This window comes from Ambystoma mexicanum, chromosome 1q (genome assembly GCF_040938575.1).
Source record: "Ambystoma mexicanum isolate Mex_15411 chromosome 1q, UKY_AmexF1_1, whole genome shotgun sequence".
NCBI classification, from domain to species: domain Eukaryota; kingdom Metazoa; phylum Chordata; class Amphibia; order Caudata; family Ambystomatidae; genus Ambystoma; species Ambystoma mexicanum.
Window position 1 is genome coordinate 1,362,010,933 of NC_090922.1, and position 20,519 is coordinate 1,362,031,451.

At 44.0% G+C, this 20,519-nt stretch overlaps 1 protein-coding gene across 1 annotated transcript in view; it reads left to right on the plus strand.

The window, feature by feature from the left end:
• LOC138562221 (cytosolic carboxypeptidase 6-like) overlaps window positions 1-20,519 on the plus strand; it is a 683,877-nt gene that overhangs the window by 341,610 nt on the left and 321,748 nt on the right. The window contains exon 2 of the mRNA XM_069642769.1: window positions 6,589-6,711. Within this exon, the coding sequence (XP_069498870.1) occupies window positions 6,589-6,711 (123 nt within the window). The remainder of the gene's footprint in view (window positions 1-6,588; window positions 6,712-20,519) is intronic.

The window sequence follows — 20,519 nt, forward strand, 5'->3', positions numbered from 1 at the left end:
CACATAAAGATGTTGAACAGCTTTGCAATTTGTCAAAATGTGTCTAGCTGTTTCACGCTCCACGTCATAATATCTACAGTTCTTTATAAATACCTTGCCAGGCACCAACATAGTTTCCCATCTTCTCTAACTCCAGCATTTTCTCCTTATTCCGATTTCCTCTTATTCCGAGTTGTGTATCTGAAGATTATTATTTTTGTATTTTGGTTGAATTGTTGCGATAACTGTGCCTCCTGTAAAGAATTGATTGTTTTAAGACCATCTTTGAACAGCCAAAGTGATGCAACGATCTATAATGGCTTGATGTTACTTGGCTCAATATTAAACTACATACCATGTTCCTGGTGGACCGACCAAGTTGTTAAAGCCTGGAAAAAAAACAAAAAAGGCACCTTAAGATTAACTGGCCCTCAACTTATTGTAGTAGCTTCAATTGTGCAAAATCCCATGCTAGACTTTCTCATGTCTCTGCAAAGACTAGTCAGGAAGAGGTGATTGGGTCAAGACATACAAGCCTCTACTTAAGGACTGTAGGCCAGCTCCAGGCAGACAGCATTGAGGAGGCTGCTGGTCACTCAGTTGCTCTGCCGACCACCTCTTTACTCAGTCCTCCTTAGGCGCCCTCATTGCTGGTGTCGACAAGGACCTCACCTGTTTGTGCCTGTTCGGACCTGGTAGGGCCAAGGGCCATACCTGCTATCCTGCATTTCACCTATAAAACTAATCGCTACTACTATTACTCACCTAAATACATCACCATGTGTCTGCTTCCTCCACAGGCCATCCCCACTCTCACTAGGTTTCGAATGGCCAAGTGCCCTTGGCAGCTCCGGCAAGCTACCCTAGCGAATCTCATCAATATTGCCCTTGCCCTATCCAACTCCCACAGACCCCATGCACACGCCCTCTCTTGTTGATCAATGCTCGCTCAGCAGTCGCTCACGCTGCAGAGATTGCTGCCCTGATCTAGTACAACAACCTTGATGCCCTGTTTAACACTGAAACATGGTTTAACCCATCTTCCCTACATGTTTTAAACGTACTCCTACATTCAGGCTACTGCATCCAACATGCCGACCAGCCAGGAAGGGCAGGAGGCGGAGTGTCAATCATCCACAGGAGCGAATGTACATGATCCATCATCCCCTCTGCTAGAACAAACTCATTTGAATCACTCACATGCAGGCATCACCTTCCACCTCATCTACAGCCCAGCTCAGGAGTGACTCTTTCATTGCAGACATCTGCAACTTATTCTCCTCTGCCAAAGTAACCCATTCAAACAGTGTCTTTCTTTGTGATTTTAACATTACAGGCTGACAACTACACTCGAAGCATGCTTTTCACACTGAACACTTCCATGGACCTTTAGCAAATTGTGCTCTCCCCCACGCACAACAAAGGCAACACCCTAGATGTAGTGTTCACATCATCCCCCTGCATCACCTGTGCAGACCCTATCTCACTTGACTGGTCTAACCGAGTCGCCATCCCATTATCAGTCACCCACTCACCTACAGCTCACGATCGTCAGGCTAAATTCCAGCTCACTCAATGCTGCTCATTCAAAACCTTCCCAGTCAGTGAGCTAGAAGAAAAGCTGCTTACTACTCCACCATTGTGTGAAACCCGAGGTACCAGCAAGTAACAAAAAATGCGATAAAGTAGACAAAATCTGAGGGTCCATCGTATCGGCCTCTCACAGCATTAGCATCCCCTGCACTCGGCACACACACTGCCCCTCTGGACCGAATTATCTTCTCTTTCCTCCTGATCTCCTAAAAAGGACTGCCTGCCTCGAACCAACTTCTTACTGTAACGATATCATTTCTGCCTCCATCATTGAACAATTAACTTGTCCGGCCCTCAATGCGCTCCTAAGCATCATCAATGCCTCCATCGCAGAAGGATCATTCCCGGACACCCTCAAGACTGGTCTCATACAACCTGTTTTGGAAAACCAACTAAGGCGACCTGGCCAACTACATGCCCATTACAAACCTGACGTTTATTGACAAAATCATGTAAAAAAAAAGTAGTTCCTACACCAGAATCAACCAACTCCACCTCCTAAATGACTATCAGTCAGGGTTTGCCCAAAGTGTAGAAGAGAGAACCCACCATCCAGGTTGTCGATTATGCTCTCCAAATCATGGATAAGGGCGACTCTTGCCTCCTCATGCTCTTTGGCCTCTCTGCTGAATTCAACACCATGGACTACTGCATCCTTCTCTCCCTCCTTGCTGGCAGGATGGGATTCTCTGCCCCTGTCCTTAATTGGTTTACCTCCTACCTCTCAGGTAGACACCAGGCTTTCCAGATGGACTTGTTGCATTCTAACTGACTCCAGGTCTCCTGCAGAGTCCCCCAAGGCTCCATCCTCTCACCAATCCTTTTTAACCTTTACATGGAGCCTCGGGGCACTCTCCTTGAAGATCCCAATGCAGCCATCCACCAATACACAGATGATCCTCAGTTGTACATGAGATTAAATAGTGTGCAGTACATCATTTGCCTCCGTGATTACTTAGCCATCATCCATTCCTGAATGTTAACTGCCTATCTCAAACTAAACCCATCCAATACTGAATTAGACCTCATTGGCCCACTCGCTAAAAAACAACTTGTTCCAACAATGGATAAATGATATGTGCCTAGAAGGATTTGATCCCCAATCCCGGACTCAGCAAAGTCCTTGGGCTTCACCATTGACAGCAATCTGTCCTTCCAGAAATACATAGCCAAGAATGCCCAAATAGCCTAGCTCAGAATATCTACCCTTCGAATAACCTTCATCCCAACGCAGGACTTCCGGACCGTTGTGCAGGTCTTTGTGGTCTCGCACATCGATGGAGGAAATACACTTCTTACAGGGCTCCCAGATGCTCACTTGGCTCTCCTAAAAGCAGTCCACCACGCTGCAGCATGTCCTATTATGGGAGCATGGAAATTACGCAAAATACTTTGGTTTTCACTCCAAGCCAGGATACTGTTCAAGACTGCATGTATCATCTACAAAGCAGTCACGAGTAGCACACCAGCGTAGCTAGTGGCTAAGCTCCACATGTCTGGTGGCACACGCTCCTCTCTCAGCAAATTGACCAACCGGCTTGAATCACACCTAGTCTGCAAAGACAGAACCCGCAAACAATCCTTCTCTTGTCATGCACCAACGGTCTGGAATTCGACCCCGATGTTGGCTTGGAATGCACCCACAATTCTCCAATTTTGCAAATCTCTCAAAACTCTTTGAACAACACCTGACCAAGGACTTATTTCAATGGATGCACATTCCTAACACACATAGTTAAATGATGCCAACCCAAATACCAGATACCCACAATCTGTACAGGTGTCCGCTTCCCTTGAGCTAGGCCCGCGTCTTAAACACTAACATTAAAAAATTGGAAATTACTTTATTTCATGACTTGAGACAACTTTTGCATTTACCAGCCCTTGGTTAAAGCTGGCATCATAGGCAGATTCAAGGAGTAGTAAAGTCAGCACAGAAAGCACAGGTCCTCAGGCTGTGACATCCTTGCTGGACCAATGTGACATCTTTTGGCATTTTCTACGGAGTTTCCGTCAAGCCCATTTGCTTGCCTATTTAGGGTGAGAAGCAGCAAGCACTGATTAAGCAATGTCAGCAGTGGCTAGGCCCAATGAAACCTCAGTTTTTCCGGCATCTAACACTATTCAATACTGTGCAGGTGAGCCGTTCCATTGTTTTTTATTTCAACAGATAAGATAACCACCTATTTAATATGTGGAAGAGTATTTATTATTCTTGGTGTTTCAGTGGTTTTTATAAAGTGTTTTCATTTCCTTGCGTTTGACATTATACTAAGTAGGACAGCACAGACTCACTTTTGAACCTTTAAATACATATAACATATTTTGCAGATATGTATTGTCTTTTGTTCTCTTGAGCCTTTTGAGGTGGGCAGAGATGATGTGGCCTTCTTCCTAATTTGTCCAGTTTGGGATGAGGAAACCAAGGCCAATTAGCTTAAGACTATCATTCAGGGTTTGCCCAAAGTATAGAAAAGAGACACCCACCATCCATTTAAGAGGAAATGGTGGTGTTGCATGAGTCACGAAGAAGCCGCCTGTGCCATTGGTTGCACTTCATCAATGAGTCATAACGCCATAAGAATAATGTTTACCATTCAGAAAGTGCACTCTGCTTTCTAAATTGTCGTGGAACTATCTTATGGAAATGACGCATTGCCCTCATCCAATAAAAGTGAAATAAACAACAGCACACGTCTGTGAAATGGAGGCCTATTTTTAACTAATCTATAATTTGATGCTATGGCTTCTTTGTCCCCCGACACGATTTCTACCGACTAGTAACCCATCCAATCAGTTTTTCCTTCTCTAATCGATACCATTTAAAGTTAATTGGTTCACCTTTTTAACGTTTTCACTAGTTGTATGTTTTCGCCTAGCTGACTCTCTTTTCAGCTACATAAACTATGAACTTTAAACCCCGCCATTATTAATTATGTGCAGGCTTAATAGGCAGACAGTGCTAGCCATATATTATTCCATCCTCAGCAAGTGGCAGACAGTGCTAGCCTTACATATTTCATCATCAGTAAGTGGCAGACACTGCGAGCCATATATATTTCATAATAGGTAAGTGGCAGACTGTGCTAGCCATATATATTTCATCATCAGCAAGTGGCGACAGTGCTATGCATATATGAGTCCCTCAGCAGCAAGTGGCAGGCAGTGCTAACCATATATATTTCATCATCAGTAAGTGGCAGACAGTGCTAGCCATATATATTCCATCATCCGCAAGTGGCAGACATTGCTAGCCATATATATCCATCATCAGCAAGTGGCAGACAGTGCTAGCCATATATATTCCATCTTCAGTAAGTGGGAGACTTTGCTAGCCATATATATTTCATCATCAGTAAGTGGCAGACTGTGCTAGGCATATATGAGTCCATCAGCAGCAAGTGGCAGACAGTGCTAGCCATATATGATCCCTTCATCAGCAAGTGGCAATTTATGCTAGTCATATTTGATTCCATCATCAGCAAGAAGCAGACAATGCTAGGCATATATATTCCATCATCAGCAAGTTGCAGACAGTGCTAGCCATATATATTTCATAATCGGTAAGTGGCAGACTGTGCTAGTCATATATATTCCATCATCAGCAAGTGGCAGACATTTCTAGCCATATATATTCCATCATCAGCAAGTGGCAGACAGTGCTAGCCATATATATTTCATAATCGGTAAGTGGCAGACTGTGATAGCCATATATATTCCATCATCAGCAAGTGGCAGACAGTGCTAGGCATATATGAGTCCCTCAGTAGCAAGTGGCAGGCAGTGCTAACCATATATATGCCATCATCAGTAAGTGGCAGACAGTGCTAGCCATATATATTCCATCATCTGCAAGTGGCAGACATTGCTATCCATATATATTACATCATCAGCAAGTAGCAGACAGTGCTAGCCATATATATTTCATCTTCAGTAAGTGGCAGACTTTGCTAGCCATATATATTTCATCATCAGTAAGGGGCAGACTGTGCTAGGCATATATATATGTCATCATCAGTAAGTGGCAGACTGTGCTAGGCATATATGAGTCTATCAGCAGCAAGTGGCAGTCTGTGCTAGCCATTTCTGATTCCATCATCAGCTAGTAGCAGAGAATGCTAGGCATATATGAGTCCATCAGCAGCCAGTGGCAGACTGTGCTAGCCATATATGATCCCATCATCAGCAAGTGGCAGACTATGCTAGTCATATATGATTCCATCAGCAGCAAGTGGCAGACAGTGCTAGCCATATATATTTCATCATCAGTAAGTGGCAGACTGTGCTAGGCATATATGAGTCCATCAGCAGCAATTGGCAGACAGTGCTAGCCATATATTTTCCCTTCATCAGCAAGTGGCAGTCTGTGCTAGTCATATTTGATGCCATCATCAGCAAGTTGCAGACAATGCTAGGCATTTATGAGTCCATTAGCAGCAAGTGGCAGACACTGCATATATGAGTCCATCAGCAGCCAGTGGCAGACTGCGCCAGTCATATATGATCCCATCATCAGCAAGTAGCAGCCAGTGATTCCATCAGCAGCAGGCGGCAGGCTGTGCTAGTCATATATGATTCCATCATCAGCAAGTGGCATTCAGTGCAAGCCATATATGATCCTATCATCAGCAAGTCTTGGTGAGGAGACAAGGTGGCCAGGCACTCAATTCTAACAGGAATTAAAAAGAGAAACTTTGACCCCTAAAATGCACACTTGTTGCACCACGAGACTGATCCACACTGTCCCACCTAAGCACCATCGCATTCCTTTTGCCACCTCCACACCTATCCAGAGCCCTTTCTGTCATTCCCTTGGTTCTGGGCCCTTTGTCTTAAATCTGTCGCAGGCTAACACCCAGGTCCTCCCATTATTGTTGGGTTAAACCACCAATATGCTTGTGTTATACACATCCATGATGCTTTTTAGAGTGTTAGTGCATGTGGCTATGCTTCAATTACTGTGATGCATGATCTTGATCAATGAAATGCCATCTACTCTTTTACTTTCCATGATAGGCAGTGAAATGGGGACTGAGGACACTATTGCGGGTAACGTCAACAAACATGCAGTGCTTCCGCCGGGTTACTGTGGACTGCCTCGGAAAGGACATCTCATGTTCGATGCCTGTTTTGAAAGTGGTAAGAGTTTCCAAAATCTTATTTCGGATGTTTACATTCTTTGAACACTCACACAAAAAAATCGAATTGAAATTCATGTATTGCCATTCTTTCCAATATGTATGTTATACACCTTTCATACTGTGTCAATCACCACCACCATAATTGTTTTATGGCAAATGCATTGAATGTATACAGACCCGAACAGGCAGGATCGGCCCAGGTTCTATAGAAAAAAAAGCTGGGAGGAATTCTGGGCACTCCTAAATGAGGTTAGATTTTGAACTGGATTCCTCTGGGAACACTGCCTTGGAGTGGTCTAGCTGGAAGTGCTGGAGGCCTGCTAGAACCATTATATTGATGGCAATAGTGGTGTAGGAGGCTCGATAACCTGCATAATCCAGCCATGACTACTTTTCTCAACCTGGGCTGCAGTTTCCTTGTTCTGCTGGGGCTCCAGCAGCATCTTTGATTCAGCAGATGTGTAGAGTCTGCTTTGGGCATTCTGGCCCTTTAATGAGCTGAGTACCACTAATGAGGATTATTTATTCATTTGGGAGTTTGTAGAGTGGTGCATCTCACCCTGCAGCTGCCTTAAGAGAGTGTCGGCTGTGTGAAAGCCATGTGATATTAAAATGAAACGCAATAACAGTATATGACATAATATCACATGACATGACACAATAACAAAAGGGTCTTTCTCTACGTAATATGACCAGTAAGCGTGGTGTGCTGTATAGCAAAACCTATACAAATACTGATTGTCTTTTATTAATGCGTATTTGCTCAGCTGTTAAAGTTGATACCTGTAAGGCTAAAAAGGCTTTCAGCACTTTAAATAACAGATTTTTCGAGCACATAAATTTGGGTCTTGGAAGAAGGTTTGGATTATAATATTTAAGAAGTCAGTTTAACTAGAAAGCCAAAGAGTGGGCTTGGTTGGGTATGATGATAGAGAACTTGAAATCTTTTAAATATCCCAAAATGATGGCATATGGATTCCTTAAACCACAACCTTAAACAAGGATTTTCTCAGCAGACAAACGTAGAAGATATTTTATGATGATAAGATTCAATTTGGTTGCTACTCTGGATGTCATGGGACCGTGATTGGGCATTGATGTAAACAGCAGATATTGACGTTTTGCAAGAAAGGAAATGCATTAGTAAATTTTCAACATGTACTCGCTTCATGTGGGGAGTTGATTCCTTTTTGTATTCTATCCTTGAGCAAATTTGTACACAATACCCACATGATTAGTACTAATCATTTTTGGAAAAGACGTGCTAAAGAACATCCAAACAGGATTATGTGCCAGTGTCTAAAAAGTAAGTCTGGTGCATCTTTTCTTAGGATATTTTGATGTTGTATGGTGATGTAATGTACATTTTATGTGCAATTATGGTTTTTATATTATATGTCTTTTGTGAATTGTGTTCACTATGGATCTGATGTTGTAGAGTGAAAAGGTATTTCTAACTGTACGGCACAATTTTCGAATAAAAAATGTGTTGAAAAACGGAATTATATCCCAAAAATGAGTCTAGGGTAAATACATTAACACATAAATAAAAATGAAAAGAAGGGAATATTTCCTTAAACAAAAAAGAACTTCTGGTTTCAAAATTGAAATTGAGAAGGTGCTAAAAACAGAAGGGCGGAAAAGGTGCAATGAGGAAAGAAGTGGAAGACCACTGTGTGTGTGTGTGGTGTGAATAGAGACACAACCCCTGTAAAAGCAAACAGAAAGTACACATGTCATGCTTAGTCATCTGCCATGTGGGAGAAAAACACATAGATCTTAACTGAGCAACATTGCACCTTTTTTGTATTATTGCAAAAATTGCCATAAATCTCTCTCTCCCTCTTCCTCTCCTTCTCACTCTTTTATATAGGACTTTATCAGACGGGCCTGTCTCGCAAACCCCTTCATACAGCATGTCCTCTTCCCACATTTTCGACCCAGTTTTTGTTTATCCACCTGGTTATCGTGAAAATCTTTTTTTCATCCACCCCCTTTTTCGAGAAACAATTTTGCACATTGTATCGAAATGTCTGAGAAATGTCTATGTTTACTTTTATAATTGTTCATATAGTATGGAGAAATTCCATCAATTTAATAACCTTCATTGCAACAAGCATGCCCCTTGATCTGGGAAAAATAATGGTCTCTTAAAATCAGAATATTTATTTTTTAACTTCTGTTTATTAATTCGTCAGGTGGGCCATCTGACAAACTGCAATGTCACCTCCTTCAAAGGTAATATCGACGTTGCATCCGCTCCAAGAAAATAGTATTTATTCAAGCTTGCATCTCCGTTGCATCAAACAACACGGCCGGACATTTCAAAGTCTGCAAGGAACTGGTCAATCATGCAGCAGCCTCGTCCTCTGTTACACTCACCCATGACCTCTGCTCGGCCCCGGCACCACACTTCACCACAAAAACCCAAGACATCCTTTCCTCCCTTCCCATCACATCACACACCAACACCGGTGCCTCCCTTGGCCCCACCTCCACTTCCATTCTCCTCTCTCCTGTCACACCTGATGAGGTTGTCAGATAAGTTCGGTCTATGAAGACCTCATCCAAACAAGTGGAGCCTTGCCCCTCCAAAACCATCAAGGACAACATTGACTCCCTTGCCCCAGCCGTGGTTGACCTTTGCAATCTCTCCTTTTCCACTGGAGTTTTCCCAACTGCTCTCAAGCTCTCCCTTGTGAACCCTCTGCTCAAGAAACCCTCTGCTGACCCCTCCATTCCGGCAAACTAACGCCCAATATCTATCACTCCTTTCTTGGGCATACTCCTGGAGAAGTTGTCTATCTCTCAGCTGAACGTCCACACGGAATCAATTGGGTGTTTCCACAACCATCGGTCTGGCTTTACAGCATCCAGAGGCACGGAAACTGCTCTTCTGAACACCTGTGAAGAGTTGCTTTCAAATCTTGACACTAACACTCCCTCTGTCCTCATTCTCCTTGATCTCTTGTCCGCCTTTGACACGGTTAACCACAACATCCTGATCACACATCTTCATGACACCCTGGGAATCACAGGTCAGGCTCTGACATGGTTAACACCTTTTCTTTCCGACCGCCAATCCCAAGTCAAATTTGGAGCCTTTCTCTTGACTATCACTCTCTCAGCCTGCGGCGTTCCCCAGGGATCTAAGCTATCCCCCTGGTTCTTCCATGTCTATATGGCTACTTTGGCATGTGTGATTGCTACTTTCACCACTAATTTCCAGGGTTATGTGGATGACACGCAACTATCCTTCAAGCTACCCTCAGCCCCTTCCTCCTCCTCACTCCTCTGTCCACTATTCAGTCATGGTGTGCTGCAAACGACCTCTGCCTCAATGCCAGTAAAACAAAGATTGTTCGCATTGGGACCCCTGCTACCACTTTCCCACTCTCACTCTGGTTGGCCTCCCTTGGCCCCGTGCCCACCCCCACCTGTGAGGCCACAAACCATGGGGTCATCTTTGACTCCATTCTCTCCTTCTCCTCTCACATTTCTGACATTTCAAAAAAGTCTATCAACTACACCTCCTCAGATGCACTCCAACTTTTCTCACTTCCCCCAGCATCTCACTGTCTCCAGAGCCCTGGTTCTCTCTAGGCTGGACTACTACAACAGCCTCTTCCTCAACCTCCCTGCTTCTGGCCTGCCCACTCTGCAAATCATCCAGAAAAGAACCGCGAGAGTTACCTTGTCCTCAAGCCCAGGGACTGCATCTCTCTGGCGCTGAAATCCCTTCACTGGCTCCCTGTGGCTGCAAGGATCCAATTCAAGACCCTCTGCATTGTCCACAAGGCTTTCTGGGGCCTGCGACTTACTTACCTACAACGTTGTCTACCTAAATACTGTCCATCTCGAGCCCTCCGCTCATACACCTCCAAACTTGTGTTAGTGAGCCGGTTCTCCAAGCAGAGATTTGGTGGGAGATTCTTATCCTCAGCAGGCACCTAACTCGGGAATAGCCTCCCTGCCACCCTCCATCTTGAGCCTGATCTTCTTAAGTTCCAGAAACACCTCAATACCTTCCTCTTCTATTCCTCTTTCTCTTTCCCCCTACCCTGCTTACCTAACTCTTTGCTCTTTCCCTCCTCTTCCATACAGCTTGCTGACTGGCTGCCTGGTGTACCTCAGAGTCTTACAGATGCCTGGCACCCCTGCCAGTCCTCTCTGCACTTGCCTCAGGGCACTGCACCTCAACTCCCTCACTGCACTTGTAATATATCCTACTGAGCTTCTCTCTACGCACTTACCCCAGTCTCTACCGACTGGGTGCACTTGGACCTCCGCTCCTCCCTTGCCCATCCTGCACTTGCACATTCTGAATGCAGCTCTGTCTGAAGATGATCTCCTCTGCCTCCCTTGTCTTCACCCCTTAATGTACACTTGAAAAAAATGTCAGGCCTACTTGCGGTATCTAAACTGTTAAATGTTTAATATCACTTACTCTGCCTTTGCAGATTGTTATCATCTCAGATTGTCAAGGGATCTGAGCGACTGTTGTTTTGCCACCTGTGTTCCCACCCTCCTTGAGTGCTTTGAAACACTGCCTGTGTATCGGTGCTTTATAAATAAACATTAGCATTAATGGTAATGTTAAAATCTTTTCCTGATGATCAGTGTTTTGGTGTAGTTTTTTTACAAACCATTCTTTTCTCTTTTAAAAAATATTTTTTAAATGCTTTGTTTACTTTAGCTAGACATGCGGTTGCTGTCATATTGTGTGTGACATTTTTGCCATATTCACACTACATATTAAATGGGTAGGTCAGTTCTTGGGAATTGTGCACACATAGAACCTACACCACTTTGTCTAATGTCCATTCTGTTCTGTGAAAGGGCCTCAAAGAGGATGGAAGATCATCACCTTCGCATTAGGGAGACAGTGGCACATGGCAAGGATAAACAAAAGGAGTCTTCATTGGTCTTTTTTATCAGCTGATTAGCTGGTCGCGAAAACAATAACATCATTATGCATTCAATATACGTCTTGGTTAATTTTCTGAGGCAGGCAGGAGTAATTGAAGTGCACATTTTCATGAAATCCTGTGGTGTAGTAGGTGATAAAGGTCCTTTCAGCTGTGTTGAAAAAGTACATCTGTTCATCAATGGTGGATTATGCTGTTCCAGTGAGGATGTGGCAGAACAATGGTTTTACCACAGCCCAGGCCTGCTGCCATATGGAACTGTGGGATGTGTGACGAATCCCTAGATGCGTCACCTCTCTCCCCAAGGGGGAGCCCCTTCCCATGGGGCCAGGCAGGTGAGGCAGCTACCTAACAGTCCCCCTGGGGGTGGTGAACAGCGGGAGGATCTCATGGGGAGAGTCTCACCCTCTGGGGATAGGGACAGACATCTAGTGAGACTGTGGTATGATAACCTCCAATCTAACCCCAATAGCCCCCCACACAATTCCATATTACCCTATGTATGTGTGTAAAACTATAGTGATAACCACTACTGAGATGAGGAAGAGTCCAGACTACCTAATTAATAAGTGTGGGACAAAGACTGAAATGAGGAGGAGGTGCAGAACTATGAAGATTTCTACCAAAACCCTATGTGAGCATTCTAGCTGTCCACCAAGAACCACTACCAATACCAAAATAGAAACCAAGGAAGAACTAGTTATGTTCTCCTCTTGTACTGACACTGTGCATGACACCACTTACATAGTTACTGATGTCCTACAACATGGTAAAGAGGACTCTAATTTGACATCCTCATTTCTGATCATGGCACTTTTAAATACACGCTCCATACTACAGCATGGAGAAGAGGTAGAAGGTTATCTTACTACTTCCAATCTCAAAATACTATGCGTCACAGAGACCTGGTTGAGTGACAAAAAATCTTTCTGGCTGACCGTATGATCAGAGGGGTGAAGGAGTAGCAATCCTGATTAAAGAACACTGGGATTGTCATGTGGTGGACATATGGGACTAGCGGGCTGTGAAAGTATGCACATTTTAGTAAAAATAAATCCTAATGTCTCTATCAGTATACTTATTATTTACAGACCACCTAAGGATATGCCATTATTTGAAGAGCAATTTTTGGCTCTTCATTAATAGTCTAACCAAACTTAAGTCATCCATTATCATCCTAGGGGATTTTAACTATTGTGCTGAAGACAAGCGAGCTAATTCACTACTTACAGCGCTGGACAAAATTGGCTATATCCAATGGATCGCAGAACCAATTTACAGGAATGGTTACAGTCTGGATTGGGTTCTTTCACATCGGTTAAACACTAGTTGTCCATGGTCTGACCATTTTATGGTCAACTTTACGGTATGTCTCCCTGAAGCACCAGCTCACCTGGACAAACTGCTAAGAACCCCAGAAAAAGTGTTGCAATTTCAAAAATGTAACTCAGCTTCAATTGTACTCACTCTTGAAATCCAAATTGCTCCCTCGAGACTCTTCTGAAAATGTCTCAACACTAGTCTTTCATCTGTCATCTACTATTTCCTCTGTCATATAGGTGCTTGCTCCTGAAAAAGAAAATTAATCAAACCAGAGAATCTAAAAAATACTTGGTTCAAATGATGACGTTCTCCAGTCAAGTTTAAACAAAAGGGCTCTGGAGAGAGAATGGCATAGTAATCCATCACCCTTGACCTTAACCGACTATAAAAAATCTGTCAAGAACTTTAAGAATGCTATTATTGATATCATAGGTTATTTATAACGTGCTTAATAACCCGAAGTTTCTAAGTGCGGACCCGGGGATCGAACCTGTGTTGCTCCGTGTCGTCTTGCTTGCAAGGTGAGCACGTTGCCGCTGAGCTAACCTCCCAAGATGAGGCAAAATTGAAATATTTCAACATCAGAATCGGCAATGCCAAACATAGTTTGGGGGAATTGTTTAAGATCTTGAAAGAAGGCAAGGGTGTTGACAAAACTAACATCAAACGAGACTTTGCTTGGTGCCAAAATATCCAGGAAGAATTCTCTAACAAAATCCGTTGCCACCAGAACGTTTTTCACACACAGATACTTGTCTCAAATTCCTTGGTGGAAAAAAGCTTACTTCTGTTGCTTCTAGTCTCAACCCTTTGACACCTGAATTCAACTTTAAACAAAGTTCTGAAGCAGACATTCTAAAGATAGTCACTAACCTAAAACCTATCTCATTTAAGAGAGACATCTGCCTCGCAAATATCCTTCAAGAATCGCTTGACCTGCTAATTCCATGGATTACCAGAATGGTGAATGTGTCCTTTAGTGTGGTTGTGGTTCCTACCTCCCTTAAAGAGGTTTGGGTTACTCCGCTCCTGAAAAAAAGCTCCCGTGATCCATCTTTAGTCTAAATCTATCACCCGATAACCAAGGTCCCATTCCTGCTCAAGATCCTAGATGAAGTGGCCTATCTTCAGTTTTAGGACTTCCTAGAGAAGAATAATATTTTTGGCACGCCGATCTGGATTTAGAGCATGCCACAGGACAGAAACGGCCCTACTGGACCATAAAGCCCCCTGACTAACATAGTAGAAAAAAGACATCCAGCATTGTTGGTGCTACTAGATCTCTCTGTGGCCTTCAACCTGGTTGACCATGCTATTCTTGTCGACCGGTTGAAGGGTCTAGTGGGTTGTTCCAACTTAGCATCTGACTAGATTGTCTCCTTTCTCGGGCCACGGGTCTCAAGAGTGGCAGTTGAGGAGGGTCAATCTACCTCTGATATCATCAATGCTGGTGTCCAACCAGGATCTTGTATATCACATTCCATCTTCAATGTCTACATAAGACCACTGCTTGATTTGCTGGACTGCCTGGGTGTTCGGTACATCAACTATGCAGATGACACTCGGGTGTTCATTGAGCTATCAGGCAATTATGCAAAAAACTCTGAGACCATTAATAGTGTATATGCTGCAATTCAGACCTGGATGGTCGCCAATTCTTTGGTGCTTAGTGACAATAAGATAGAGATTCTTATTGTGGCTACTGGGCAATGACTCAAGAACCTGTATGTTTCCTATAAAAGCTTTGACATCGCTAATAACCAAATCATGGTTAAGGACTTTGTTAAAACCCTGGGCGTCCACCTGTGCTAGGGAGAATTCTCATAAATGGTTAATTTCCATTACCTACTGAGTTCCCCAGCAGATTTGCTGGTTTTCTAAGGTTTATATTTTTCACCTGGTAAGAGTGTGAGCCTTTTTCCCACTCTTACATGTGTTTTCCTGTGTGTGTTTTCACTTTTTGTATGATCTTGGGAACTGGAGCCTCAACTATTCCATGTGCACCACTTTTTGTGTGCGTTACACAGCACCATCAGTGCAGTGACACAGGGTTGTCTTTGAGACTTCCCACTGATTCAATTTTTCTGGGGCTGACTACTGTCCTCCAGAAACAGATGAAGTTGCCATTAACTTTATATAGTCACTTTAAACCACAGACCCAGTACACCCCATCTTACATGGAGTATTGGAAAGGGTTAACTCTTATCCCTTTTTGTCTGTACCTCTTGGAGCCTTGTTTTGCTCCCTTAACATTAAGACTTGGCTGGTGGCAGTGGTAACTACCCTTACTTTTCTACCGCAATTATATTATTCAAACTTGGTATTGTTCCAGGCTATTATATTAGCCTTGAACATAAACCCGCTTGACCAAATACATTTTATTTTGGTTCCGGCTGGGTTTATTCGCCATTTCTTTATGTTAAAGTCTTTCTCGTGTTTCTCGGCGTGCCAAACCGGGGATGACTTCTTTGTTCGCTGTCTTTTCGCGGGCTTCTGCACAGAAGCCCTCCTTAAGGCGCCTGATAGTCTAGGTAGGCAGGATGGGAGGGAGGGATCTTCGGACCCCTGCCATGGGTTCCCTTGGTAACCCAAGTCGCACTCTTGTCTGATTGGCTAAGGGGACTGGCCTTGCCAGGCCAGCCACCCTGCTGTGTGATTGACAGCCAGACTGTATGAATGGGGGAAAACTGCATAAAAAGCAGGCCTCTGGGACTGGAAAGACAGAGTCGCCACTGGAACGAAAGAACCAACGAGGAACTGGAAGAAGAGGACCCCTACCACGACTGAACCGCCTGGTGAAGCCCTTCTGCAGGTCCGAATCTTCGAATCCGACGACAGAGAAGATCCTCCAGGAAACTTCTTCCCTTGAACTGCAAGACAGGACCCCTGGTGGAATTCGCTGTACAGAGCTACAGTGGGCCGGATAGACAGGAAGGTCGGACCCTGCTTGGGTTTTAAGGAGCGCACCTTTCATTTGTTGTTATGCTCTGCTGCTGGTTTCTTCCCTGGGTGGCGCAGGCCCTCCAGTCTTCCTACTTCATGTCAGTCCGACAGTCGCTTCAGGAACCGTGAGCCTGCAGGAACCACCAGGAACACCCGCCTCAGCTACAGCACCCTCTCCGTTGTAAGGTACTGTGCAAATCCGGTTGTCCATTTCGTTCAACCACGGTGAAAATGTTTGAAATCTTTCTCCAATATGAGGGCTTGTCCTTCTCTGCTCTTTGAACTAATTTTTCTACCAACCAACCTTGTCCGGAATCTGTGCCATGTACTTCACCGCGAACTACCCTGAACTGTGTGATCTTGAGCAAAAGACTTTTGACCCATTGACTTTGGCCCTAAGCCTTTTCTGTCTGATATCCTCACTGTAGTCGTTCTTGTTCAATTGCCCTGAGTACTTACCTGTTGGTGTTGCCTAATTTCTAATAACTTTGTCTTTCTCTCCCTTTTAAATTGCTGGAGTGCCATTTTGCTCCCACTTCATTTTGTGAGCTTAACTTGTCGGGAATTTAAGGGAAGTGGTGTGGTGTATTTATGATTGTGATTTTTAACTTGCTTAGAATAGTGAAATGTTATACAAATGTTGAATAAATAAATATATATTCTTTTACTTAGAAACCTTGAGTCAGTGTTTGCCTGAATCATTGTAATTGCTGTCCTTTGTGTAACTATTTGTACTGCTCACTTACTCTTGAGATAAGTCTGGCTGCTCCGCTACTGCTACCACTATAACTGTGTAGTACAGGTTTGTACCAAAGGTGAAATTGTACTGTCACTTGTAGTCTTAATTGTGTGTAGCGTTCCCAAAGGGTACTGCATATAATTCTGCCTAACAACCTGGATGCGAACTGAGTATGAAGTCCCATGTGTTGCATACTTGTTCATCCTGTGGCTATTTAGTAAGGCTTCTCAATCAAATCAGGCCACTTATCTCACTCACTAATCAATCAGTCTTCGATTTGGCCTTAGTGAACTTGAGACTTGACTACTGTAACAGTCCTTTTATTGGGACATCACAGAGTAATCCTCAGTTACTTCAAACTACCCAGAATAGTGCAGTGTGAGTGGTTTTTGGTCTTCACAAACAAGACCATATTACAGACACCAGACGGACACTGCATTGGTTGCATGCCATGCAAAGGATTATCAACAAAATGTTAGTCTTGTCCTACAAGTGCTGGACTACTTTTGCCTCTTCCTATCTCTCAGAGCGTTTGGTTGTTGATCATCCTTCTCGCCGTCTTCGCTCCAGCGACAAACACAAATTTAAACAGCTCCGGTGTGAGCTTCTCTGTGCATGCTCCCAGAGAATGGAATGCACTCTCACTGACAATGAGAACCTCACCTCCTTGTCTGTGTTCAAGGGGTCAGTTACAACCTACCAATTTAACCTTAAGCATGGCTGAACTTGCTTAAAACTCTTTTGTTGCCTTTCTCCATTCTGATCCTGGTTTGTCTGTTGTATGTATTGTTTGTCTATGATGTGCGTCCTGAGGCCTACGGGCATGTGGCACGTTAGAAGAAAAAATTATTACAATACTAACAATAGGTGGTAGCCAATGAGGGTGGTGGTATAACATTGTAACCTATGTATGCAGATTTTGCGTTTTTCCGCTTTATAACCTGTAAGGTTTTGGGACGTGATGAGCTCTGTGTCAGTTCTGTTCCACGGGACCGTCTTGAGTCCTTTTTCATGCATTAAACATTTATTTATTTATTTATTTATTTATTAGGATTTCTAAAGCGTGTATCAGCCTTAAGGCATTGTGGCGCTGTTACGTTTTGTGTGATGCAGATAGCAGCAGGTGGCATCATTGCATCATTGCTGGTTACAGTGGATTGAAGGAGCAGTTACACACATATGTAAGAATTGTAGGTACATTATGAACGAAGTGCATACTTAGTTACATTTGCGAGTACAGTGCATACTTAGTTACATTTGTCTGCGGGCAAGGCTATGTCAATTCAATAGTGTTGTCTTGAGGACTTTGCGGAAGGTGGAGAGGGAGGTTTCCGCACGGAGGGCCTGGGGAGGGCATTCCAGAGTTTGGAGGCTTGATAAGTAAAGCCTTTACCTCCAGCTTTCGCTCTTTTGACTGAAGGTATGTGTAGTAAGTTGGTATGGTGTGTCCTTCTTGGGTGTGTGGAGGTGTCGCGGTTGATGATTTCGGAAAGATATGGGGGGACAGAGAAGCTAAGGCATTTGTGGTTAAGGTCAGAGTTTTGAATGTAATTCGTTCCTTAACTGGAAGCCAATGAGCATCTCTCCTAGTTTGGGTGATGTGGTCCCTCTTGGGGCTATTGAGGGCCGCTCTGAGCACGTTGTTCTGCACTGTCTGTAGCCAGATTAGGTTTTTTTCACAGGTGCCTACTAGGAGGGCATTACAATAGTCCAGATTGGCACCTATACTAGCTCTAGCTATGGAGAGGCAGTTCTGTTTGGTTAGGTATGGTTTGACGGCACTTATTAGTTTGGTGGTGTGAGCAGAAGCAGAAGCAATAGCATTGACCTGTTTGTTCATAGATAGAGTGGCATCTAAGTGAACTCCTAAAGTCTTTACGGATGTGGAGATTGGGAATGTGGTGATCTCAATGGAGAAGTTAGAATATTGCAGGGGAGTTTGTTCAGAATTTCTCGTGGGCCAATGATGATGATCTCGGTTTTGTCTCCATTGAGACATAAACCGTTTGTGGCCATCCACGCCTGAATGGTGGAGTAGATTTCAAAGAGGGCAGCTGAGTCGTGATCGTAGGAGGCAGTGAGGGGGAGGAAGACTTGAGTGTCATCAGCATAGTTTGTATAAGCTTGTTTGTCAAAAAGAGGTTTGGTAAACAGATTGTAGAGTGTGGGGGCAATGCAGGAGCCCTGTGGAACCCTGTGGAACGCTGCAGTGAATGGTGGTGGGGGTGGCGTTAGCTGTATCTGAGAATACTTTTATACCACTGCCTTCTAAGAAGGAGGTGATTCAAGAGGTGGCATGGTTGGAGAAATGAGCTGCGCTAGAGAAGTGGGAGGTGAGAGTTTTATGATCTACGAGGTCAAATGAGGCAGATAGGTCTAGTAGAAGTAGGACGGCTGGTTTTCCGGTGTCCATTATTTCTGTGATTTGGTTCTTTAAATCTAGGAGGGCTGATTCCATTCCATGGCCTTTGCGGAACCCTGATTGCCTTTTTCCTAAGATTGGGTGGGTTTCTAGGAAGAGCTGCATTCGGTTGTGGGCGGCCTTGTCTAGGATTTTGAGGAGGAAGGGGACGGTGGTGATGGGACGGTAGTTGCTAGGGGAGGATGGGTCTAAGGATGGTTTCTTGAGAAGGGGACGTACCCAGGCTTCCTTGAGGTTAGTAGGGACAATGCCTGAGGCGAATGATGCATTACTGAAAGCTGTGATAATTGGGACTAGGGAGTCTGCACTATCCTTAATGATGTTGGGTGGACAGATGCCACCTTTGCATGTGGAAGGTTTGATGTGTTGTAGGAGTACAGTGACTTCTGATTCAGAAACATTTCTGAATGTGAAGAGAGGAGGGGTGGGCTTTTGTATGGTGACAGGAGGGAGGTCAGCTGTGTCTGAGTCGGGCAAGAGGGAGTGTTGGGTTTGAATTTTATCTTGGAGAAGAGAGATTTTGTTAAGCAGAGCTTCTTCAACACTATAACACCATCTTTGGTCTTTAGTAATTTTATCTGGGCTAGTGGGCGAAAGGGTGAGGTCTTTGAAGATGGTGAATAATTCCGTAGATTTAGAGTTTGCCTTAGATAGGCAGGAATTAATGTTGTTGGATTTGGCAGTGAATATTGCTTTTTTATATATTGATGAGGTTCTTTTAAAGTCTCCTTTGGTGGCCTCACATGGGTTGGATTGCCACTTGGAGAGGGCGGTCCACTTGTTGGCTCGGAGGGACATTAGATCCTCCGTGAACCAAGAGTTGGTTTTCATAGATTTCTTTTCTTTTTTGGCTTCAATGGGGGCAATGGTGTTGATGGTTGTAGTAAGGGTGCTTGCGTGAGTCAGCCAAAACGTTAAATGTTGTTGGAGAATTGTGGTTTAAGTTCCTTGGTATCTAGGAGGGGCCGTAGATTGTCTGCTGTGAGTTTTTTGGAACTTCTGACCATGGCCGGGTGCATAGGAGAATGTTTTCGTGGTGGTTTTAATGGGGATGGATAGTTGGATGCAGTTGTGGTCTGTCCAGGGATAGGCATGGTTGGAAGTTATGGTGGCGGAACAATTGATTTGCAAACCAGTGAAGGGTGTGGCCCTTTGAATGTGTGGGGTTAGTGATTTTTTGCAAGTATCCTAGATCTTTGAGGTGTTTTGCAAGGGTTGCAGCAGCTTTATATTTAGGGTCGGTGAGGCCTAAATTAAGGTCGCTGAGTAGAAGGGATTTTGTTGAGTTTTTTAGTTTGTTGCTTAAGGCGTGGAGGAGGTGCCCTTGGAAATCCATAGGTGACCCTGGCTGCCTGTATATAATATTAATATTTAGTGTGTCATTGGCTGATGTAGGGAGTTTGAGAGGAGGTAGCTGGTACCTTCCCATGTATTATTGCTCAGTCCGACTG